The 24,101-nt window shown below is 56.9% G+C and overlaps 1 protein-coding gene and 2 non-coding genes across 5 annotated transcripts; all 3 read left to right on the top strand.

The window, feature by feature from the left end:
• Positions 1–1,573: 1,573 nt before the first annotated feature.
• Per1 (period circadian regulator 1) lies at positions 1,574–16,015 on the top strand. Of its 3 annotated transcripts, none has more exons than XM_055594283.1 (23): positions 1,574–1,647; positions 6,452–6,859; positions 7,015–7,113; positions 7,207–7,361; positions 7,458–7,579; positions 7,671–7,872; positions 8,010–8,061; positions 8,187–8,329; positions 8,677–8,755; positions 8,828–8,934; positions 9,071–9,224; positions 9,319–9,427; positions 9,507–9,638; positions 9,789–9,894; positions 9,994–10,165; positions 10,253–10,383; positions 10,582–10,761; positions 11,332–11,568; positions 12,400–13,007; positions 13,440–13,626; positions 13,804–13,993; positions 14,280–14,430; positions 15,170–16,015. In XM_055594283.1, the coding sequence occupies exons 2-23, from the start codon at positions 6,585–6,587 to the stop codon at positions 15,431–15,433; spliced, it is 3,855 nt and encodes a 1,284-aa protein (XP_055450258.1). In that variant the 5' UTR covers positions 1,574–1,647; positions 6,452–6,584; the 3' UTR covers positions 15,434–16,015. The 3 variants fall into 3 exon arrangements, with proteins under 3 accessions (XP_055450258.1, XP_055450259.1, XP_055450257.1); XM_055594284.1 differs by having other exon boundaries at positions 1,642–1,694; XM_055594282.1 differs by lacking the exon at positions 1,574–1,647 and adding an exon at positions 4,968–5,032.
• Positions 16,016–16,759: 744 nt separating this feature from the next.
• On the top strand, positions 16,760–16,833 carry Trnat-agu (transfer RNA threonine (anticodon AGU)). Its single transcript has one exon. It is a non-coding gene; the product is annotated as a tRNA-Thr (tRNA).
• Positions 16,834–17,173: 340 nt separating this feature from the next.
• On the top strand, positions 17,174–17,255 carry Trnas-cga (transfer RNA serine (anticodon CGA)). Its single transcript has one exon. It is a non-coding gene; the product is annotated as a tRNA-Ser (tRNA).
• Positions 17,256–24,101: the final 6,846 nt, after the last annotated feature.

The following is a 24,101-nucleotide window of genomic DNA, read 5'->3' as shown; positions in this document are numbered from 1 at the left end:
GCCCCTCCAGGGCAGCTGATGGGAGAGAGAGAGAGAGAGGCCTGGTTAAGAACCACCGGAGGATCCAGCTGGGGCGGTGGCGCACACCTCTACTCCAGCCCTCGGGAGGCAGAGGCAGCAGATCTCTGAGTTGGAGGCCGCCTGGTCTACAGAATGAGACCTGTCTAAAGAAATAAATGAGTTGTTTTGTTTTTTGAGATAGGATCTCACTATGTAGAGTGAGTCTTGGAGTGCTGGAATTCAAGGTGGGTGCCAACATATCTGGCTAAGAAATAACCATTTTAGAGGCATTTTTAAGAAATAGATTGTCAGAGCCTGGTACTTGGGAGGCAGAGGCAGATGGATCTCTGGGTTTGGGCCAGCCATGTCTACAGAGCGAGTTCCAGGATGGCCAGTGATACACAGAGAAGCCCTGTCTAGAAAAACAAAACAACCCAACCCCAAACAAAAAAAAGGATTTTCAGGCCCTTCAGATTTCAGAGGTTCTAAGGTGCTGAGGTATCTCATATTTAACAACAATCTATCCTAACTTCTCCCTTTACGGAGAGTTTCAGTATGTTAGGCTTTTTTCATTAAATCCTTGGAATTCTAGGTTTAAGGTTTCCATAGGCCTAAGACACCGAGCTACAGTGTCAGCAGCCTGGGTTCAGACTTTAGCTCTTTAATGAACATGCTAACATGGTTTAATTCCGACAGGTTATGTAACCTCGGGATCTGTCTCTTTCGTGAGGTTACAGGTAGTGGACCAGCCTTCTCTGGCCAGCCAGGCCAGTACAAAAGAAATAAGGGGGTGACTGTCATTTTCGCCATCATTGTCATGCACTCTAAAGACGGCTTTGCTCGTTTTCCCGGCACTGGCAGGCGGATCCCTGTGAGTTTGAGGCCAGCCTGGTCTACAAAGCGAGTCCACGACAGCCAGGGCTACACAGAGAAACCCTGACTCGAAAACACACACGCACACACACACACACAGACCTCTTCACGCTAGCGCTCGGATTTTTAAGCTTCGCGAATCGACAGACACAAAGCTGGGCACCAGACGCCTCGTCATGCCAGGGTCTCTGCAAAGCATCCCCACTACGCCATCGCCGGTCACATCTACGCCTGCGTACAAGCCGCTCTGCGCGCCTGCGCAGACGCCTCAGCCTTGGAGAGTGTCGTCAAGGAAAATCCCCAGCTTCTGGGTAAACAAGTTGCCGCGTGAGCCGGCCTGCACGTGTTCCCTACAGCTCCGAGCCCGCTCCGCCAATGAGAAAGTTTGTAGGGCAGGGCTGCCATTGCGTCACCGGCCCGGGCAGGGCGGGGTTTTCGCCACAGCCAATAAAAACTCTGGGAGTGGGCGAGGGGTGTGGCTTCCGGCCAAAGGTCCAATCAACGCGCTGGGGCGCCCCCTCCCTCACGTGGCGCTGTCACTACCGGTTGTCATGTTGCCCAATGGGACGGCGGCCGCGGCCTGAAGTGCCAATGGTGGCTTTGCAGGGGCCTGCCGGCTGCACGCGGAGCGGGGCATGGGCTGGCGCCTCTGAGCCAATAAGCTCGGGAGGCGTGGCCGAGCGGGCGGTGGGCGGGCCCGGCGGAACCTGCGGAGTGGCTGCCCGACGCCCGCGGCCGCGGAGAAATCTGTATTCCGCGCGCGCGCTCGGAGCCGTGAGTAGCCCCCTGCGCCGGGGCGGTCGGGATGGCTTTTCCGGGAGGTGTGTTCGGCCAAAAGGGGTGTCCGTGGCGTGGCGTGTGTGTGGGATCATGCAAATGCGCGAGAGCCGCAGTGGCGGCTTGGCGGTGTGGAGAGGGGGACGCGCTGGGGGGGACAGGGCTGGGACTTACCAGCACCAGATCTGGCTCAGCCCGGGGCCCCCGACCTACTGCCTTCGCGCCTGCGATGGGGCCCCTGGCAGCTGGTTAAGGCTGGTGTAGGCTCCCTGAACACTTGGAAGGGGCAGAGATTCCGAGGCCGGAGAAAGGTGGTAGCGCAGGTGGGGACCCGAGAAAGGCTGGTGCGTTGCTGTGTGGGACCCAGGGGGCTCATCTCGACCGTGGGCTTACTTTTTCACGAGGAGAGGGTAGCTGCGGGGCCGCAGGAACACGCTTGGAAAACAGAAATGGGAGAGCAACTTGTTGGATTCTGAAAGGGAGGACTGGGTAGAAGGTTTCTGTATACCACTTGTCCACTCTTCTCCACCTAGAGATGAGGCGTTACCGAAAGGCTGCTGTGTCTAGACAGTCGGGCCTGGGCGAGGGAGGAAGTGAGAGTCCAAGGAAGGCGTTGGGGCTAGCGGCTTCTCTGTTGATCTCCAAGGTTTTTGATCATTGAAGAAAATGAACCATGACAGTGTGCATCGAGAACAAACAGCGCCTCGAGATCAGACTGAAGGGAGAGAAGGGACGGAGCGCAGTCTGTGTACTAGGCGCCAAACCTAGAACCAGGGGAATACTTCCCCCTGCAGTCCTGGTTTGACAGTGCAGGCGTAGAGGTTTGGTGACATTTCACAGGGTCCCCAAGGATGAGAAGCCCGAAGGACAAGCCGTCATTAGAGCTTGAACCTCGGGCTCCACTATTAGGAAGCTCAGAACATGTCTATGAAGCAGACAAGGCAGGTTTAGTTAATATTAAGTCTTAGTTGACTCGCATGTCCTTCCGCTGTTCAGGGCTTAAATAAGAACAATACATGTAAAGTACTTAGCACAACGCTTGGGTCATTTACAAACTATAAGGTAACAAAACAATAGTGACAGAGTTAGGGATTTGTGTGAATGCTGTGGCTGAGAGCAATCCGCATCTTCTGTTTTTCTGCAAGTTTTGATGACTCCTCTTTTCCCTCTTCCTGATTTTTCTGGTCTTCAGGCACCAGCCCAAATTCCATCATTCTTCCCCAGTATTCCTCTCCTAAGATCTGGGCCCAGACTGAGGCTATTTGCTCCGTCCCAGTTTGACTTCCTAATCTTAAATCCATTCTTCCCGACCTTCCCCCCTGTGCTGTTATGTTACTAGAAGTTCTGCCTCTGAAGGGGGCCTCTGGAAAGGAGCAAAGGTGCGCATTCTCTCCGACTCTGGGCCTCCAATTTACCCGCCCTGGTTCTTTGGTACCTGGCCAGCAGCTGCGTACAGTTTGGTGAAGGGGGTGGGGTGGGGAGCCAACGCCAGGAGCTGTGAGAACCCAGCTGAGGGGAAGGGCAAACGCAAATCCGGAAAAGAGAGCCAGGCGCGAGGACCCCTTCCTCCTAACCGTCTCTCCAGGAATCCTTGGCTTTTGTACAGGACCGCTGTCGTTGGGTCGGGGGAGGCGCCAAGGCTGAGTGCATGTCCTGGGCTGGCAGCCAAGAGAACACGATGTTCCCTGGTGCGCCGGCCGCCGCCCTCTGGGGCTGGCTGCCTCCCAAACCGCGGCCTCTCCAGCCTCCCTGCCCCACATTCCCGGGCCGCCTCGCCCCGCCCCCTTCCTCCGCTTTGACGTCACCGCTGTCTCCCGCCCCCTCTTCTCCATTGACGGCAGCAGAGCCTGGTTGCCGTGGGGACTGCGGCCGACAGCCTGGACCTTGGGGTCGGGCGGGGGCTGCGGGGGTGCTGAAACCTTTTGTCCCTGTGAGTGGCAGTTACGGAGGTGGGCGAGCCGTGGCTGTTTGGGTCGGAGGGGTCACACCTGAATCCTTGAGAGCCGTGGAAGGAGCGAGGGAAACAGAACGGGGTCACACACAGGGCGAGGGGCAGGCGAGCAGGGTCACTTTCAGGAAGAGGAAGCTGAGAGTTCGGACTCCCGTGTCTTGCCTTCTGTGCTTTCCTGCTTCTGTTTTTCTGGGTTAGTTTCTAACCCTTCTGTGCCCCAGCTTTTCCACAGAACCCTGCCCCTGCCTCTCCGCCTCCTCCAAAGGGAAACACCATTGTGAAGGAGAGCTTTAGCCACGTGACAACGAGGGGCGTGCACTTAGCGCCGGCTGTGTCAGCTGCTGGTGGTGGCCTCTTCTCTCGCCGCCTACGTTTCCCGGGGACCCTGAGAAGAGCCACTCCGCACAGGGCCGGAGAGGACCCGCTCCGGCGCCTCGTCCCCCACCCCCAGTCACGCCCCTGTTCGCTATGAGCGGGTGCTCTGCTGCCCTTCCGAGGCTCCCTCTCCCTCGCCTGTCCTCGACGTAAAGTGGTCATGTTTGCCGACGACCCGGCGTGCGCAGTGCGGACGCCGACTGGCTCGCTGCTGAGAGAGCGTAAACGGGTCGGGCGAGCTTGCTGCCGGGCTCCGGAACCTTGGCTTTCTCTCTCAGCACCAATGGTGTGGAGTCCTCCCCGCCCCCTTTTTCTGCCTAGGGCCTCGGCTGCCTTCTCTGCTGCCCCCTTTTGTTGTCCCGGCTTCCTGGCCACCCCCCCTGGCCGCTGTAAATGCGAGTGGAGACCTTTTCTCTGATTGGCTGACGAAGTACCTGCTTTGTCTCCTCTCCCGGTAGCCACTGGCTCTCGGTGCCCCTTCCATTGTCTGCGTCCTCCCCTCACCCACTCAGCCCTTCTGGACACGTGGACCCTCGATTGCCGTTCTCCCGGGATCTGGAGTGTCAGAGGAAGGGGGCGACTTCTTTATGACAGAGGTAGAGAGAAGCCAGGGCATGGCAGCCTAGGTTTTTCTCTCCCATCTCCCGTGGGCGCCAGACAGAGCCGCTCAGTTCAGGAAGCAGGGTTCTCTTGAGCACCCACGGAGGCGCAGGCCTTTCCCTGAAAAGGGGTAGCTTCCGTTCCCTCGCTTCCCGTTCATTATCCACTGTGTGAGGCATCCCGAGCCCATTGGCTGACTGAGGCCCTCCAGCCCAGCACCAGCACCCAAGTCCACGTGCAAGGATGTGTGTGACACAGCCCTGACCTCAGTGGGGGACCCTAGCCAATCAGATGAAAGGCAGAGATCCTTAGCCAGCCGGGGGCGGGGCCTGCGGCTCGTCGGGCAGGAGGCCAATGAGGCAGGGCCTGGCATTATGCAACCCGCCTCCCAGCCTCACGGAGCTTCTCCGTTGCGGGCTGAAGCGGCAGGCTGCTGGAGGGCGCTCGAAAGGCCAGGTAGGGATCTCTGCTGCAATCCTCGGGCTAATCCTGTCCCGGAGCCTGGCCGCCACTGCTTCCAGCGGGGTGGGTCACTTCCAGCTCTCAGAGAGCAAAACAGTAATGTGCCTTTCCTGTCACTGTCCACCCCTTCCCGCCCCCAGCCTCGGCTGGCCGCATCTCTTACTCGCTCACCTATCTCCTGTTCTCCTTCATGGCAGCCGTCCTAAGCCCAACCACAGACCTTGGGTAAACGCGACCCCTTACACCTTTCTCGACACTCGGGGTACCTGGGATCCTTCAGGCTTTCGCGCTCCCTGCCCGTCCTCCCTCCAGTCCCTGGCCCCATGCCGGTCGTGATGTCAGCCGCTTCAGGCTGGAACATCCTGTTCCCCGCGCTGGTTCTTGCAGTTGGCCACAGCCTTCCCTTTTCTCCTGGTGCTGGGGAACTACTCGGATGGGGGTGTGGTTAGACAGGGAGTAGAGAAAGCGCTGCGTGTGGGTTGTCCTGTGTCCCCTGCCTGAGGCCGGGAGGTAGCGGTGGAGTTAACTAGAGTGAGGGGCCGAGGAAGATGCCCGGACCTTGGCTATGGCGAGTGACCCTCCAGTCCTGGTGTTGGGGAGTGGGCAGGGTCTTGATCTGAGTGATGTTCAAGGCAAGAGCTAGGATGGGGGCGTTTCCCGGAGAGCAGAGGCTGTGCATTTCTCCCTGGGGAGGCTGGGACCTGCTCCTGGAGTCCCTGGGTCTGTCTTTACATGGCTACTGGGCTCTCTGGGCCCCGGGAATTTGTTAAGGTGGGTGACCTCGCTCTCACCCCCAACCCCGCCCCGGGCCTTGCCGCCAGTATGGGGGTGGGTTGGGCAGTGTTGGGAATGGGTCAGTTTCCCACTTGCACAGTGACAGCGATAGGTGGTTGGGGGAAGGGTCGCTCCTGCCCTCCTGTGGTCCCTCAGCAACCGCTGAGCTCAGCGACTGACGTCGGTTTCCCTGGCGACCGAGGCTGTGGCGGAAGCGCGTGGTGGGGCCAGGCACATCGGTGCGCATGTGCAGCGGGGGTGGCACCGCCCCCGGATAAAATTAGCCCGGAAGCCTAAATATAGGAGGCGATCAGCTCACCCCCTGCTCTGCGGCCTCAGAGTCCCAGACCAGGTGGAGACCTGATGAGAATTTGAGGATGGAAACCTGCAAGCTTTGACCCACAGCCGTATTCAGATCGTTAGGCTCACCCACCACACACTGGCAGGCGGTGTGGGAGAGGGCCCAAGAGAGCTGCCTTCCTACCTGTGGTGTCCTTAGGGGAATAGGAAACACACCTTTCTATTGCAGGCCCCAGGCCTGAGTCCCAGCAGTGAGGGACAGCGAGGAAGGACTGAGTGAGCCTGCAGATGTTGTGGCCCAGCTTTTGCTAAACGTTCCTTCTCTTTTTCCTTTTCCAGGTGCTGTGATTAAATTAGTCATCCCTCAGAGACAGGCGTACTACCTCCCGTGTCCAGGCCTCACAGGCCCCGTTGCGCACTTGTAGTGGCCTCTTCACCTTCCCTGCTTTGTCCTCTGCTGCATGGCCCAGATATGAGCGGCCCCTTAGAAGGGGCTGAAGGGGCAGGAGACCCCAGGCCCGGAGAACCTTTTTGTCCTGGAGGAGTCCCATCCCCTGGGGCCCCGCAGCACCGGCCTTGTCCAGGCCCCGGCCTAGCTGATGACACGGATGCGAACAGCAATGGCTCAAGTGGCAATGAGTCCAATGGACATGAGTCCAGGGGGGCGTCTCAGCGGAGCTCCCATAGCTCCTCTTCTGGCAACGGCAAGGACTCAGCCCTGCTGGAGACCACTGAGAGCAGCAAGAGGTGCGTTTGTGCGTGTGGGTGCGTGTGGTGCGTGTGTGCGTGGGTGCTTGTGTACTGCCGAGTCGGGAAGTGGCTCTGTGGGCGAGGCGAAGTAGGCGATAGCACAGTGCTGTGGATCACCTGGCCGTCACCTTACCCTGTTGCGTCTTTTCTAGCACAAACTCACACAGCCCATCGCCACCCAGCAGTTCCATTGCCTATAGCCTTCTGAGCGCAAGCTCAGAGCAGGACAACCCGTCTACCAGTGGCTGCAGGTGTGTGGGGTGAGGGCTATGGGTGACACCCGGGGCAGGCGGCCAGACCCTGGGGCTGACGTCTTCACCCTTCCTTCCCTGTGGGCCTTGCAGCAGTGAACAATCAGCCCGAGCTAGGACCCAGAAAGAACTCATGACTGCGCTCCGGGAGCTCAAACTTCGGCTGCCACCCGAGCGTCGGGGCAAGGGCCGCTCCGGGACCCTGGCCACCCTCCAGTATGCCCTGGCCTGTGTCAAGCAGGTGCAGGGTGAGTGGGGCTTCCTGGCAGGGCGTGGCCAGCACGTGGACTGGTGTAGGAGCCATTCTCCTTACTGACTGTGGCTTGACTTCCCTCGATGTACAGCTAACCAGGAATATTACCAGCAGTGGAGTCTGGAGGAGGGTGAGCCTTGTGCCATGGACATGTCTACTTACACCCTGGAGGAACTGGAGCATATCACATCCGAATACACGCTTCGAAACCAGGTCAGCTGCAGCTTGGGTGCTCTGTCCTCACGCACCCTCATTCCCGCTCCTGTAGCTCCTAAATCTTCTCTTGATCTTGGTCTCATTCCAGGATACCTTCTCTGTGGCCGTGTCCTTCCTGACAGGCCGGATTGTCTATATTTCGGAGCAGGCAGGTGTCCTGCTGCGTTGCAAGAGGGAAGTGTTTCGGGGTGCCCGCTTCTCAGAGCTCCTGGCTCCCCAGGATGTGGGTGTCTTCTATGGCTCCACTGCACCATCTCGACTGCCCACCTGGGGCACTGGGGCCTCTGCAGGTACAGCACCTTTATTCTGTGGAGAGGACTGAGCAGCTCTGGGAAGCAGCAGCCTGGACCTAAGCTTTCACTGGCTGAGCTCATCTCAGCCCAGGAAAGGGTGGTGCTCTGCTCACTGTCCTTCTCATCCATCCTAGGTTCAGGACTCAAGGACTTCACCCAGGAAAAGTCTGTCTTCTGCCGAATCAGGTGGGCAGGGGATTAGGAGCAAGCCCCTCTCTGCTACTCATCTCTGCTATATGGGCTGCTGCTTGGACCAGGGGACAGGGGCAGCTTGCCCCGGAAACCTCTAACATTGATCTCTCCCTTGCCAGAGGAGGTCCTGACCGCAACCCGGGGCCTCGGTACCAGCCATTCCGCCTAACCCCATATGTGACCAAGATTCGGGTCTCAGATGGGGCCCCTGCACAGCCATGCTGCCTGCTCATTGCTGAGCGCGTCCATTCTGGTTATGAAGGTGGGGAGGCGATGGCTCTGGCCGGGTGATGGGAGGCAGGGTTTCCTCCAGGTGGGCTGAAGGCCAAGGAGAGAGTTTGGGAGGTACGCGCTGGGTCCTTAGGATGCAAGGAAGTGTAAGGAAAGAGAGTTCAGGTTGGAGAGACCCCTGAGCTGTGACAGTTGAGGAGGAGGAGCACATCGCTGATGCTCAGAGCCATCTCTGCTGTGAGTCACCGATGACTCACGCCCTGTGGGCTGTAAAGCCAGGGCTGAGCTGAGAGGAGGGTTGCCGGGTAGCCGGACCTGAGGCAGGGAGGAGGGCCGAGGAGCTGGATCACTGATGTGACCTCTGTGTTCCGCCTGCAGCGCCCCGCATCCCTCCAGACAAGAGGATCTTCACCACACGCCACACACCCAGCTGCCTCTTCCAGGATGTCGATGAGAGGTGAGGCGCGGCGCAGCCTCGGGAGAGCGGGGCGGCCAGGCCAGGGCCAGGGGCTGACGCCTCTCATTGCAGGGCCGCCCCGCTGCTGGGCTACCTACCCCAGGATCTCCTGGGGGCTCCGGTGCTCCTCTTCCTGCATCCCGAGGACCGGCCCCTCATGCTGGCCATTCATAAGAAGAGTGAGTTGTCGTCCTGCTCGCCCTCCCGGCTTGGCCCCAGAGCTTCTTCGCTGCTCTCGATGCCTTGGTCTCTTGCTGTCTGTATGTGTCTCTTTCTCCCACCCACTGACGCCCACTTTCTTTCCTGCTCCCACAGTTCTGCAGTTGGCAGGCCAGCCCTTTGATCATTCCCCTATTCGCTTCTGCGCTCGAAATGGGGAATATGTCACCATGGACACCAGCTGGGCCGGCTTTGTGCACCCCTGGAGCCGCAAGGTGGCTTTCGTGTTGGGCCGCCATAAAGTACGCACGTAAGTGAGCTGTTTCTCTGAGTTGGCTTCGGGGATGAGGAAAAAAGACAAGATTAAGGACGACGGGACTGAACTGGCCTTTCCCACCCCGCAGGGCACCCCTGAACGAGGACGTCTTCACTCCCCCAGCCCCCAGCCCAGCTCTGTCTCTGGACTCTGATATACAGGAGCTCTCAGAGCAGATCCATCGCCTGCTACTGCAGGTGAGGGCTGAGGAGGGCCTCAAGGATGAGGGCTGAGGGGGAGGGTGGAGAAACTGATGATGCCACTTTCTCTCTGCAGCCTGTGCACAGCTCCAGCCCCACGGGGCTCTGTGGAGTTGGCCCTCTGATGTCCCCTGGTCCTCTACACAGCCCTGGCTCCTCCAGTGACAGCAACGCGGGTGACGCCGAGGGGCCCGGGCCTCCTGCTCCAGTGAGTAGCCGCCTTCCTCAATGGGCACTTTCTTAGGGATCATGATTGCCAATCCCTCATGCCACCCCCGCCTAGGCTCTAGGTCTTCTTACGGTACGTGGGCCCCTGGCACCGGCCACCCAAGGCTGCCCATGCTCTGCTGTCCCCCAGGTGACTTTCCAGCAGATCTGTAAGGACGTACATTTAGTGAAGCACCAGGGTCAGCAGCTCTTCATTGAGTCCCGGGCCAAGCCTCCGCCCCGGCCCCGCCTCCTGGGTGAGTAGGTGACACCGTGGAGCAGGCAGAGGACTAAGGCCTGAGGGTCCCTCCTTCCTCCTCTTAGCCTGTTTACTTTTTATCTTTTCCTTGCCTCAGCTACTGCTACATCCAAGGCCAAAGTCCTTCCCTGTCAGTCCTCAAACCCCGAACTGGAGGTGTCCCCTGTCCCTGACCAAGCACCTCTGGCATTGGTCTCTGAGGAGCCAGAGAGGAAAGAAGCCTCTGGCTCTTCTTACCAGCAGATCAACTGCCTGGACAGCATCCTCAGGTGAGGCCTGCCAGGCACCTTCTCCCTTGACCCTGCCTTGTCTGTCCCAGGGCCTGCCCTTAAACCCTCTGCTCTGTCCATCGGCAGGTATTTGGAGAGCTGCAACATTCCCAGTACAACCAAGCGTAAATGTGCCTCCTCCTCTTCCTACACTGCCTCTTCAGCCTCTGATGATGACAAGCAGAGGGCGGGCCCAGCTCCTGGGGGGGCCAAGAAAGGTACAGACCCGTGGCATGCCCAGCCCCCATGACCCCCTCCCAGCCTGGCCCGGCCTATGCTCTTCCGCCTTGGGGGCTCCCGCCTGTTCTTCCCTGCCCTCCTCTCCTGCCTCCCGACCTCCAGCTTCCTCCCTCTAGCTAGTCCTCCCCTCTCCGCCCTGGGGTTCCCTCTCCTGACCTTGCCGTCTCTCCGCACAGATCCGTCGTCAGCAGTGCTGTCTGGGGAGGGGGCCGGTCCTCGGAAGGAGCCAGTGGTGGGAGGCACCCTGAGCCCGCTCGCCCTGGCCAATAAGGCGGAGAGCGTGGTGTCCGTCACCAGTCAGTGTAGCTTCAGCTCCACCATCGTCCATGTGGGAGACAAGAAGCCCCCGGAGTCGGGTACGGGCGTGCAGTGAGGGGTCCCTCAGCCAGAGCTTTCCTGCCTGCCTTTCCTTCCCACCCCCAGTGGAGAGAAGAGGCCACCTCGTTAGCTTGGGGCTCTGCTGCTCCTCACTGTCTACCCGCCTAACCTCTGCTGCTCCCACCCCATTCTCCTCCCTGTACTCTTACTGTCCGTTGAAACAAAAGTTGGGTTAAGGGGAGGCAGTCCAACTCTGAGCTGCTGACCACAGAATGGTCTAAATGAGGAAATATTGAACACTCCTCAGGGTCTTTGGGTAGACCTTAAAAATATCTGAAAGCGGGATGTGGGTGGGCTTCCTTTTGAGAGGAGGTGTCACCCTAGGCAGTTCTGGCAGGGTGTCAGCTGGGTGGAGACTGAGCACCCTCCTTACTCCCAGGGTGACTGGGAGCATGGGAAGCTGAGGCCAGGTCACCCCTTGGGAAGGAGGTGACTGGGCATGGCCGTGTGACAGCCAGGGTTGGTGAGCTGTTGGATTGGGAGGTTGGAGTGGATGTGTTGGCCCCTTTGATGTCCTCATCACCTTTCCCCCATCTCACCTTTCTTAGACATCAACATGATGGAAGACCTGCCTGGCGTTGCCCCTGGCCCAGCGCCGAGTCCCGCCCCCAGCCCCACCGTGGCCCCTGACCCAGAGGCTTATCGCCCAGTGGGTCTGACCAAGGCTGTGCTGTCCCTGCACACACAGAAGGAAGAGCAAGCCTTCCTCAGCCGCTTCAAAGACCTGGGCAGGCTCCGCGGACTTGACAACTCTTCTGTGGCCCCCTCAGCCCCTGGCGAGCGAGGTAGCCACCTGGGCCTTCCTTGAGCTGCCTTCTGCGCGGCCAGCCTGGGGCCGGCTGCTGGGGGTGGTGACGTGGCGCTGAGGGAGATGTGCTTGCGCTGATGGCTGCCTTCACCGTCAGGACCTCTTTGTTAGTTAGACTTCTAGATAGCGTCTCCCTGCTAGGCCAGGGTTCCAGGCTGCGAGCTGAGGAGGGAAGCCTGCAGGGCTGGCACTCAGGCAAGCAGGCGGTGCCCGGTTCCAGGTAAGCTGCTCCAGGCCTAGCCTGGGCCCAGGACGCCACGCGGGACTCAGCGTCACTGACTTACAGCCATTTGCAGAGACTCTCACTCTTGGATGGGGCTGGGCTTCCAGGGCAGATGGAGAATAGCCCTTCTAGGCACCTGCAGGAGACCCGGGCAGACAGCTGTAGGACTGAGGCCTGGGCTCTTCTGCCCTCCGCATCCTTCTGTTCTGAGTTAGGTAGAGCACAGCTTCAGCTGGCGGGCCAAGAATCCAGGCTGCCGTGGCCCGAGGGCTTTTGGCAGGTGAACTGAAGTCACCTGCCTGTTCGTCCATGGACCCGCTCTGCCTCCTCTCCTCTGCCAGTGTGCCTCTGTTTTGCACAGCCCAGCATGACCCTTGTGTAGCCTTGCCTTCCCTGGCTCCTTTCACAATAAACCCCCCTGTCCCCTGGCTCCTGTGGTTCTTCCCTGAAACGCCCCCTACTTCTGCTTCCATCTTGTGGATTTTGCCTGCAGGCTGAGCAGCTTTCTGGACCCTTTGCCTGGCCTCAAAGCTTCAGGGCAGTAGAGGCGGCAGGCTCCTTGCTAACCCTGGTCTTTCCCCGCAGGCTGCCACCATGGTCCCATGCCCCCTGGTCGCCGACACCACTGCCGATCTAAAGCAAAGCGTTCGCGCCACCACCAGACCCCCCGGCCCGAAACTCCCTGCTATGTGTCCCACTCTTCACCTGTGCCCTCTTCTGCACCCTGGCCCCCGCCCCCAGCAACTACCCCCTTCCCAGCAGTGGTCCAGCCCTACCCACTCCCAGTGTTTTCTCCTCGAGGAGGACCCCAGCCTCTTCCCCCTGCCCCCGCATCTGTAACCCCGGCTACTTTTCCTTCTCCTCTAGTAACCCCAATGGTGGCCTTGGTGCTTCCTAACTACCTATTCCCTACGCCAGCCAGCTATCCATATGGGGTGTCCCAGGCCCCTGTTGAGGGCTCACCCACACCCGCTTCCCATTCACCTTCTCCATCCCTGCCCCTGCTGCCCTCCAGCCCCCCCCACCGCCCAGACTCCCCGCTGTTCAACTCAAGATGCAGTTCCCCACTCCAGCTCAATCTGCTGCAGCTTGAGGAGTCCCCCCGCAATGAGGGGGCTGCTGCAGGGGGCCCCGGGAGCAGTGCGGGGCCCCTGCCTCCCAGTGAGGAGGCCGCTGAGCCAGAGGCCAGACTGGTGAGCAACTCCTCCCTGCACCCCCCTTCCAGTGCCCTCAGCCCTTGCCCCTCTCCTGCCTGGTTGCTCTCTCCTGGGCTGCTGCTCAGTTTCCTGTGGGTGGGCAATGCAAGCCGAGTTTCTGAATGAAGCAGAAATCAAGGTGCCTCCTCTGTGAAGGGACAGTTGTGGCTGGCTGGCAGGTGGCAAGGACATGCCAGTACACATCGGCATACGTTCTGAGAGCGTGTCTGCCGCCTGGAAAGGGCCTGGCATTATGCCCCCTACTCGTCAGCTCTCCTCTCAGCCTGACCCTGTGTCATGGAGCAAGGACCAAAGATCTGCTGGGTCGGGTGGGCCTCCTTTGCTTCCCCTCGACAGCAGAGGCGCTTAGAAGGAGCCCGGGAGTGATTCCTCACTGCCTTCCTGTCCCCTCCACACCCTCTCGTCTAGGTGGAGGTAACCGAGTCCTCCAACCAGGATGCACTGTCGGGCTCCAGCGACCTGCTGGAGCTCCTGCTGCAGGAGGACTCTCGCTCGGGCACGGGCTCCGCAGCCTCTGGCTCCTTGGGCTCTGGCTTGGGCTCTGGGTCCGGCTCAGGATCCCACGAAGGGGGGAGCACCTCAGCCAGCCTGACTCGTGAGTGCTCCACCTCCGGGCCTCCCAGGGTAGGATGGAGATGGGAAGGTGGGAAGCCAAGCCCCTTCTTGGCTCAGCTGGTTAAGGCCAGTGAGATGGACACGTGACCTGAGAGGGTGGCCTGGTGAAGCCTCTCTGCCTAGCAGCCTGGCTCCATCGGCCTCTGTCCCTCTGCAGGCAGCAGTCAGAGCAGCCACACAAGCAAGTACTTTGGCAGTGTCGACTCCTCAGAGGCCGAGGCTGGGGCTGCCCAGGCCAGGGCTGAGCCTGGAGACCAGGTCATCAAGTATGTGCTCCAGGATCCCATCTGGCTGCTCATGGCCAACGCTGACCAGCATGTCATGATGACATACCAGGTGCCGCCCAGGTGAGCACTAGAGGCCTCATCTTCCCTTCTCAGAGCAGTAGAGACGCCAGCCTGTGTGTCCTACCCAGATGCCCTGAGGGTCTTCCTTCCAGGCTAGCTGATGTGGCGGCTCCCACGGTGGCATTAGCCCCGTCTTTGTCAGTAGTTCTTACGTTGAGGGTCGTTTTCCTGGTGTGGAAAGCTTCCTTGCATTCAGGGAAGGTGCAGAAGACACTGGACCAAGGAACTGTGGTTGAAGACCCACAGGTCTTGGCCCTGAATCCTAGCCTTTACTTTCCTCACGCAGGGACTCAGCGTCTGTGCTGAAGCAAGACCGGGAGAGGCTCCGGGCCATGCAGAAGCAACAGCCACGCTTCTCAGAGGACCAGCGGCGGGAATTGGGTGCTGTGCACTCCTGGGTCCGGAAGGGCCAGCTCCCTCGGGCCCTTGATGTGATGGTAAGAGCAGTCTGGGATGCCAGGAAGAGGCTACGGCGGAAGATGCTGAACTCACGTCCGAGGGATAGAGAGCTCAAGTCTGATCTTAGTGTCTTTGGGCCATTAACTCTGAAGGATGTTAATTCCATAAGCCTGCTGCTGGGCTACATGATATTAAACGACATCACGTCACAAGTGTTTACAGAACTTCCCCGGCCCATCATTCTACCCTACAGTAGAGCCTCCGTAGAGCACTTTCTTTAAAAAAATGTGTGTAGACACACACACATATAGATACATACATATATATCCTGTGCCCCCATTGTTCACAGAGGTCAGAAGAGAGAGGGCAATCCAGAGCTGGAGTTGAGGGTGGTTGAGCCACACATGGGGGTATTGGTGTTTGAAGCTGGGCTCTCCAGTCCCCTGGGTAGAAGATTTTGCAACATTGTTAGACTGTAGGTGCATGTGTGGACTGGTTTCTTGGGGCTGTATTTTTGTTTTGGTTTGTTTTTTTTTGAGGCAGGGTTTCTCTGTGTAGCCCTGGTTGTCCTAGACTCACTTTGTAGACCAGGCCGGCCTCAAACTCACAGAGATCCGTCTGTCTCTGCCTCCCCAAGTGCTGGGATCACAGGCATGTGCCCGTGCCCGGCTCTCCGGGGTGTACTTTGAGACGCACTATTAGGTTAAGGTTGGGCTTCTGGGCTGGCGGACTTCAGTGAAGATCCTGCCTCACTTATACCCTTCCTTTCCCTCCAAGGCCTGTGTGGACTGCGGTAGCAGCGTTCAAGATCCTGGCCACTCCGATGACCCGCTCTTCTCAGAACTGGATGGACTGGGGCTGGAGCCCATGGAAGAGGGTGGAGGCGAGGGGGGAGGGAGTGGGGGTGATGGTGGGGAGGAGGCCCAGACCCAGACGGAGGCTAAGGGCTCAAGCTCTCAGGACTCTGCCATGGAGGAAGAAGAACAAGGTGGAAGCCCATCCAGCCCAGCTTTACCTGCAGAACAAAATGGCGCCAGCTAGACTCCATTTTGGGGCCACGTGCAGCAGTCTGTGGGAGGCTTCCTTTCAACCATGTTGGGGTTCTTAGAACTCAAGATGTGGCTGGACCAAACGACAGGACCCTGCCCCAGCTTCTCCCAACATCGGGGGCAGGACCCCCATTACAGTTCAGGACCTGGGAGCTGCCTCTGGCCTCTTAGCAGAGGGTGGAAGTTTCCAGCCTAATATGGAGGGTTGTCAGCTCCCACCATGCGGAGACTTTTCCTTGTATGGTTAAGGCTGCTGACAAGCTGCTGACGTGGTCTCTCCAAATCCCAGCTGAGCCCGAGTCCCAGTCAGAGAGTTGGGGCTGCACTTATTTATCGGGGGAGACAGCTCCCTGCCCCACCTCATCCTGAGATGGGGGAGGGGAGCTGGGGTCCGCGGGATCCAGGGGTCCTGCGCCCCCGGCTGCTCCAGGGGGAGGTTGGTGGACCATGGAGTCCCTGGTGCTGCCCCTCAGGTGGGACCCAGGTGTTCTCAGCTCTACCCTCTACCAGTGGTATTTGTGTTTTTGATATTGTGTCTGTTATTTTTTTTAAATACAAAATGAAAAACCAAGAACCCAAGACTTTGTGAAATGAAGTTGGGAGTTTGGGTGAGGGGAGGAGCGCCGCCTCGCCAGCGAGGTTGTGATGTAGGTGGGATGATGAGCTCCGCCTTCCCTCACGTTCCTGGCAGCAAAGGGCTCTGCTGTGCACGGTAAACTCTTAGACCTCCCGTGGCCTCAGCCTGGTTATCCTGAGAGGCAGAGAGGCGGCCGGGGGCTAAGGTCTTGGCGTGCTGCAGTCACAGGTACTGTGGGCGGAGCAGGCGGAAGCACTGGGAAAACCGTGGTGTGGGTCGGCTGACTTCAGCTCTGCGTCAGCACAGGCAGCGGCAGCGGCAGCTGGGCGCTTCAGTTAGCGAAGACAGCAGTGCCCTAAGGCCAGGCCTCTACTGAGGAGGCAGGCCGGGGTCTAACTGAACACAGGCCAGGGTCTAACTGAGGAGGCCGGGGTCTAACTAAGGAGGCAGGCGGGGTGTAACTGAGGAGGCAGGCCGGGGTGTAACTGAGGAGGCAGGCCGGGGTGTAACTGAGGAGTGAGGCCGGGTGTAACTGAACACAGGCCGGGATGTAACTGAGGAGTGAGGCCGGGGTCTAACTGAACACAGGCCGGGTGTAACTGAACACAGGCCGGGGTCTAACTGAGGAGGGGTGATGGCAGGGCCAGCTTGGACTGGGCCAGGCGCTAGGTCCTACCTTCCCTTTCCCCACTCCTGCTGCTCACAGCTGATCCACTTTGAAGCACACACCCTGTCCTCGTTGGCGCCGTGGCTTAGCTGGTTAAAGCGCCTGTCTAGTAAACAGGAGATCCTGGGTTCGAATCCCAGCGGTGCCTGGTTTGCCACAGGACGTGGTATATTATTGCCGAATTATTGGTACCTACCCTGAAGGGAAATTCTGCCACCCTAGGTCCCTCTTCCCATTGCCTAGTGTACTTCGTGGACCCTTGCTGCGCACTTTTAAGTGTTTAGAGGCACAGAAGTACTGGTTTTATTGGGGGTCACGGTGGCTCCGCAAGGCCTCGGGTCCAGGTCGCTGCTCAAGACGAGGCTACCCGGTAGCTTAGGCTCAGCGCACGCGCACAGCAGCTTTGGGGGGGAAAGAAGCCGGCAGAGTCCTTAGGGGTCGAGGGCTTGATAGGCAGCTATAGCTCCACGGGCCCAAGGCCGCACGCGGCTGTGATGGCCGAGTGGTTAAGGCGTTGGACTCGAAATCCAATGGGGTCTCCCCGCGCAGGTTCGAATCCTGCTCACAGCGGTAGTAGTTTTGGTATCCGATATCGCTCCCTCCCTCAGCACAGAGCCGTTCGTTCGTTTTCTAGTTCTTTCTTCCTTTGGAGACGCGCCCTCTGCGAGGCTGAGACGGCTGTGGGCTCGTGAAAGACGCTTCGATTTCAGTTCCTCACCCCGTTAAGCCCCGAGGATTCCCGGCTCCGCTCGGAACCTGCTCAGCACTGATTGCCCTACGGTGTTACCCGAAACCACGAATCCACTTTGCCCTCAACTCTTTTTTTTTTATTTTTGAGATGATGATTTGATTACACTTATCACTTCTCCTTCCTCCCATGAGCTCCCTCCCAGCTCACCCTCAGAGGCACGGCCTTATTTTCCAGTTGCTTTTGCACGACTTAAGTACGAGTATTTATGTAAGCCAGTCGGAGATACGACCGGAAGACAGGAAGATGCTGTCCGGGCCCTCTGTTCTTCAGTCCATCCCATCTCTTGCTCCTCTGTACAGCAAGAAGAGACCCTCCCCAAGTCCTCCGAACTCCCTCCAGCCGTACACACCCCTTGTTTCACCATCTCAGCTTCCTTTGTTAAGGCTGGCCTTCCAGCCGATAACACCCATAGTCCTGCGGCCTCAACAGCTCAGCTATGACTCAGCTTCTGGGTCTTCGCTGTCAGGAGAGTCAGGGGACCCAGTCTTCCACAGCCTCTCTCCCCTGCCTGTGCTTGCCGCTGAGTCAGCGCTAGCCTCCTAATACTCCCAGCCGCCTCTGGCCTTCATCTCCAGAACTGTTCCTGAACTGCTATGTGCTCCATCTCCCCTGGGCTATCTCATAAGACTCTCAGGCCTACACTTTTCCCTCAAAGCTGCTTCTCATTTCAGTCAGCAAAGATTCCATTTCTTGGGTGATTACACTAAAACCTTTCAAATCATCCTCGGGTCTTCTTCATCTAAAATTCCATACTGGTCAGCCACCAAATTCTTTGCCTAAGGTACAAGGTTTAGCATGAGAGACCTGTCTGTGTCCTGTTCCATCCAATCCAGGCCTGTCTCCCTCCTGTCAATGGATCACTGTGTCCAATCTCTTGGAATGCCAGGGCTCAACCCAGAACTTTGTGCATGCTGGAGAGGCATTCCCTAAGTTATGTCTCTTCCCATAAACTGCCATCCTTGTGACCACAGTCCTCTTCCAGTCTACTCTTCTTGTGGGGAAGGTTGAACTAGGCAGCCTAGGATGGCCTCATATTCTCTATATTCACTATGTAGCCCAGGTTGGCCTTGAATGCACAGTGATCTCCAAAGTGTTGGGATGACAGACATGAGTTTTCTTTCCCTCACCAGCAGAGAGTGACACTTACGTGAAAGTAACTTTTATTCACCTGATTTAATTGTTGTCTCAGAGACTTACTGCTTCTGTCTGCTGATCTAGGCCTAGTCCTGGAAGCTTCTAGCCTCCATATAATCTAACCTAGGCCTAGACTGTTTCAGCCTCTGAGACTCACTGCTGAATAAGCTCACCCTTTCTAGTTCTTTCTGGGCTCATAGCTGGCTGGTTCAACTCAGCTATTTTGGCTCAAACTCTTCTCCCAGCTCACTAATTCAAACTGGCTTCTCTTAGCTTTTGACTGAATTGCTCTGCTTGGCCTCAAACTAACTCCAGCAATCTGTTCTAATCTCCTGGATCCTTCTCATTCTCTGGCTTGTTCTGCCTTCACCTGTGTCTAGCTTGTTCTCTCTTCAACCTCTCTCTGTAAAACTGTCCCAGTCAAACTGCCTCTGAATTCCACGAATTAAACTGCCTTGAACTCAACTCCACTGGCCTGCCTCTCATTTCCCTGACTCAACCAAACTGTCTGAATAGCACTGACTAGAACTCAGAGATCTGTGTGCCTCTGTCTCCTGAGTGCTGGGGTTAAAGATGTGCACCATGCCTGGATCTAAGTGTTTCTTTACCTGAAACTTCCATACCAGGCTGGCCTTGAACTCCTATCTGCTTGCCTCAGTCTTTTGGATTAAAGGCCTGTCTGAATTTCAGCCAGAGTAGCCATGCTACTGGATTAAAATTCCTCTACATACTTCTGATATGTAAGTGGTGTGTGTGTGTGTGTGTGTGTGTGTGTGTGTGTGTGTGTGTGTGTGTAGGCTGCACCTCTGTGTGCTTCCACTCACAGGAGGGGAAGGCAAGAGGCTCTCCAGTTTGACAGGCGTGGGCTATGTAGTGAGTCTGCTTCAAAACCCAGCACATCACTAACTAGCTAAGGAAACTGCACCAGGGCTTGGGCTAGTCAGTGGAGTAGCCCTTGGATCCTGTGAAAAAGCCCTGGGGGGCTAGCCAGTGCAGTAGCCCTTGGATCCTGTGAAAAAGCCCTGGGGGTCCTGTGCCCAGATCCAATAGAGAAAAATATCAGGAATCTGATTCCATCCTTCTTCCAAGTCTTCAGTCTTCCAGCGGCTGGTGTCAGGAGAGACTCGCCATTTTACCATCGGCAGAAACAGAAATGAATTCTCGCTCACACTACTTTCTAGCTCTTTGTTTTTGGGGTTCTCTCAGCTCTATTCTCCCTGAAGGGAAGAAACAGTCAAGAGATAAAGACCTCTTGAGCAAAGCTAAGCAAAATAAACACTCCAGAGAGGGGAGAGAGGGAGACAGACAGACAGACAGACAGACAGAGAGAGACAAAGAGAAAGAGACAGAGAGAGAAAGAGAGAGCGAGGGAGGAGGGGCTGCTCTAAGGCAGGGTTCTGTGTTGTGGATTTAAATTTTTTTTTTTATAAATACTTATGAGTAGCATGTTCATAGGGGAAAGTGGCCCTTTTCTCCCTCTCAAATAATGATGAAGCAGTTCCTCCATGAGCCTCACAAGAAAAGGTGCGTCAACCCCACAAGGCACATGATAGCCCAACACTGTTGAGTACACAGACCCTTGGCGAAAGTGTCTGTGTGGCCGAAGGCTCTGTTGCCCGGTTCCTGAGGTGGTAGGGACAGCCTAACTGCAGCTTCGGGGGTGTCTAACCCTGAAGAAGCCTCTGACGATGACGTTTCCTCAGTTTCTTCTGCCTCACCCCTTACCAGGTGTCTGTTCCCTGGTGTTTGAACCTAGAAGCAAAGACACACTAGGAGGCACCAGCGCATAAAAAACAAAACAAAACAAATCCTAGACCTCTGCAGGGTGAGGTGGCGCACCCCTGAAACCCCAGCACTAAGGAGGCAGAGGCATGTGGATCCCTGAGTTCGAGGCCAGCCTGGTCTACAAAGACAGTCAGGACAGCCAGGGCTACACAGAGAAACCCTGTCTCAAAAAAACCACCCACCCACCCAAACAAACGAAAACCTAGATTTCAGCCAATAAATGTACGTCTGTGCTAACTTGAACCAAGTCTCTCTGAGTAAAAGGATGAGTCAGAGCTGGGGTCAAAGAGTTATCAGATAATTTTGGAACACTTTGTTGTGCCAGAAAGGAGCGCTCAAAGAATACCCAGCCGATAAGAACAAAAGGACAGCGTGAGTGTACCCAACCGAACTGCCATTGGCTGAATCTAGGATAACCGGGGTTACCACAACGATTGCAGAGCCGGGGATGTAGCCCGGCTGGAAAGGCTCTTGCCTGACATGTGCAAAGGGCTTCAACCCCAGCCCCTCCTAAAACTGGGTGAAGGTGCATGTTTTTAAATCCTATTACTTGGGAGGTGGAGGCAAGAGTATCACAAATTTAATGTCACTAGAGGCTACATGAGACCTTGACTCAAAATAAATAAACTTATTACATTTTTTTGTCTAGTTTTTTTTTTTTTTGAGGTAGGGTCTGGCTGTCCTGGAACTTGCTATGTAGACCAGGCTGTCCTTGCATTCACAGAGATCCACCTGCTTCTGCTTCCTGAGTGCTGGGGTTAAAGGCAAGCGCCCCAACATTTGGCTGGCACAGAGTCTTTCTATTTGTAGCCCTGGCTGTCCTGGAACTCCTTTTGTAAAGTAGGCTGGCCTCAAAGTCATAAAGTACTGTGTGCCTTTTCCTCTTGAGTGCAAGGATTAAGGTATGCGCCATCACAACCAGCTCTAAATAAATGATTGTAATGAAGTATGTAGTCCAACAGTTCATTGGATAAAAGAAGAGTCAAACATTTCTAGCCAACGTAAATAGATGAGATTACAGAACAGAAACACGTTTTTCTCCCCCTCTCCCCCTTTTTGAGGTGTGGTGTCATGTAGCCCAGGCTGGCCTCAAACTCCTTCTGTAGTTGGGAAGATCCTGAACTCCTGATATTCCTGCCTCTGCCTCTCAAGTGCTACAAGTACAAGCACCGCCATATCCTGGCACCCCATTCTTCTCGGAAGAGGCCCTGCAGAATTACAGTTTTCACTCCCTATTCCCTTTCTCTGCCTTTTCTCCACCATACTTACTGCCTGCCCAATAACATTTTGTGTGACCCACATGGGCGGTTCCCCGACACGGGCAGAAGCCAGCGAGGCCTGAGCGCATTGCCTATTTTGCGTGGAGCCATTTCTGTGGGGCTTCGAGCAGAGCATGCAGGATAAATGTGTGCTGAAGAGAGGGCAGGCAGGATTCAACTTATGCAGCTGCAGGCTTTAAAGTTTAAAGTGCTTTCCTGATGATGCCCTTCCTTGAAACAGAGAGACAGCGAAAGAGAAAAGAAAAAGGAAGAAAAAGAAAAAAAGTGTTTGAGATTCTGAGTTTAGTTTTGAATCACAGAACAAGAGAGCAGAGAGCTGGAGCATAGCTGCTCCTATCAGGGGCCTAGAATTCTCCACTTTTCAGCCCCCAAGCTGTCGGGAAACAACCTTCTAGGAAGTCTCCGGTTCAGGACCCATGGCATCCTCAGGAGATGCTTTCCCTTTGAAGAAGGAGAGGCTAGGAACAGGAGCTTGTAAGCCCAGCTGTCCCAGCGGGAGAGAGGAAGTTAGGCACACCTCCAGCCGTCCCAGCCTTTCCTCTGCAGGCCTAGAGGCCTGGTGTGGCCTTGCGCTGCCCTCCCCCCGAACCTCAGTGTGTCCACCATAGAGACACAGATGCCTGCATGTGCACGCACCGTTAGGACGCAGCATGACATGTGTGGTCACAGGTCACAGACACCGACACTCACAATCTTGAGCAGAGGTACAGGAGCGACATCTTCACAGGCCCCAAGGGCACCAGAGCAAGGAGCTGGGGCCAAACCATCCAGTTTGCTCAGCTAGTCTTTCTGGCGGTTTTGAGTGCCTGAAAAGTACATACTCTTTATTTTTGGGTTTTCAAGACAGGTTTTTTTTCTCCGTGCAGCTCTGGCTGAAACTTACTCAGTAGACCAGGCTGGCCTCAACTCGGATCCACCTGCCTCTGCTGGAGAATTAAGAGCTGGGATGAAAAGCGAGTGCCACCACCACTTGGTGTATATAATTTTAAAAGAAACAACGACAACGACAAAGCATAATAAGTGATATTTAGAAGAAAGAAAAGCATGTAACTATTCACATACCTAAAACGCTACAAACAGAGGGTGAAACTGCGGCCCAGGGAAACAATCTGATGAACTGTCAGGAAAGTGACACGGCAAGAGCCTGTTTCAAAAACACTCACAAGGATGATTATAAGGATAATTAATGCTTAACAAGTCGCCAACCCCTAGCAGACCTCTGCCACGTTCTCCACAGACTGCCTACCGACTCTGTATATTTCTTTTTCTGCGTGGGTATGTGCAATTTACAGAACCCTATGGCCCACGAACACCTTGCTGGAACCTGTTCTGGGTTCCTTAATTTCATTGGCATCGCGGTGAATTTCAGCCTCTGCACTTGAAGTCCTTGGCCCCTACCCCGCTCCCCAATCAGGGTCTCAGCCTGCTGAGAAAGCCTATTTTCTTAAACCAGTAGGTTTGTTATTCTAGTTTTCAAAATGAGCGTCTCACACGTTTCTCATCAAATGGCCTGTAGCACTTCTGAGGCCGTGGGAATAACCAGGACCTGGGGTCGGGTCGGGGATGGGTGGGCTGGTGTCAGTGAGGGGTGGAGAGTTAGCCTCAGTAGCGAGGGTGGGGGTGGGGAGGTGGGAGGCGGAGGGCACGGTGCAGGAAAGCGGGGACCCTCTGATCGCTAAGGAGGAGCGGGTCAAGCTGGGTGCCAGCACGAAAGCAGTCTGCAGCTCACGCAGGCCTTGAGTTCTCCGGTGCGCTTAGACGAATTCTCAAGCTACTCCAGGGCTTCCCAATTCCTGCGAAAGGGGCGCTGGGCCTCACTTGCCTTACATCTGCCACCCCGGATACTCTGTTCCAGGCTCTTTCTCTAGCTCCCTCCAGCAAATCTCTCTCCTGCAGGGTGGCTTGGGCTTGTCCATTTTGCTGGGACTCAGGGGCTGATCAGTGCCGAGCCAGCACCGCCCCGAGGTTGCTGCCCCTGACCTCTTCCACTGAACTGCTCTTTTGCAATTGTCCTTACAACCCCGTGAGATTCTCCTATTCTGTTTTCCTCCTTCTTGGTTGTTTCCCGTCCCCACACCACCGTCCCTGCCAGCGGAGTACGTTTCAGGAGAGCTCGGAGCCAACGTGACCCCAACGCCCAGCAATAGTGGGCACCTAGCGGGCACGCGGAGGTTTAGGCTTGCGCAGGCGAATGCGCCAGCTGGGCGCACGTTTACTCTTCTCCCCGGGCCACGGACCCTGCTCGGACCCGAGGACGCACTCCGGGAGGAGAGCCGCCGGGCTGCAGGAGTCGGGAGGCCGGGGAGAGGGAGGCTTGCACCGGATCCGGGCGGGGCGCGCCCAGGAGGGGAGCGGAAAGCGGGCGCGGGGCGCCGGGGCCCCCGGCGCGCTCACAAGTGGCCCCGGCAGGGGGCCGCGCCGGTCCCGCCCCTCCCGGGCGCGGCGCGTGCGGGATCAAAGCCGCCG

This window comes from Psammomys obesus, unplaced genomic scaffold (assembly GCF_907164565.1).
Source record: "Psammomys obesus unplaced genomic scaffold, mPsaObe1.curated_primary_1811, whole genome shotgun sequence".
Classification (NCBI taxonomy): domain Eukaryota; kingdom Metazoa; phylum Chordata; class Mammalia; order Rodentia; family Muridae; genus Psammomys; species Psammomys obesus.
Note: the sequence above shows the minus strand (reverse complement) of the source record. Positions and strands in the feature narration are given on the sequence as shown.

What these genes read in the sequence shown, in the direction of transcription:
- Per1 (XM_055594283.1), top strand. Translation starts at nt 6,585, where the DNA reads ATGAGCGGCCCCTTAGAAGGGGCTGAAGGGGCAGGAGACCCCAGGCCC. An exon ending in CCGTCTACCAGTGGCTGCAG is followed by an intron (nt 7,114 to 7,206) that starts GTGTGTGGGGTG and finishes TGGGCCTTGCAG; the next exon opens with CAGTGAACAATCAGCCCGAG. An exon ending in TGCCTGGACAGCATCCTCAG is followed by an intron (nt 10,166 to 10,252) that starts GTGAGGCCTGCC and finishes GTCCATCGGCAG; the next exon opens with GTATTTGGAGAGCTGCAACA.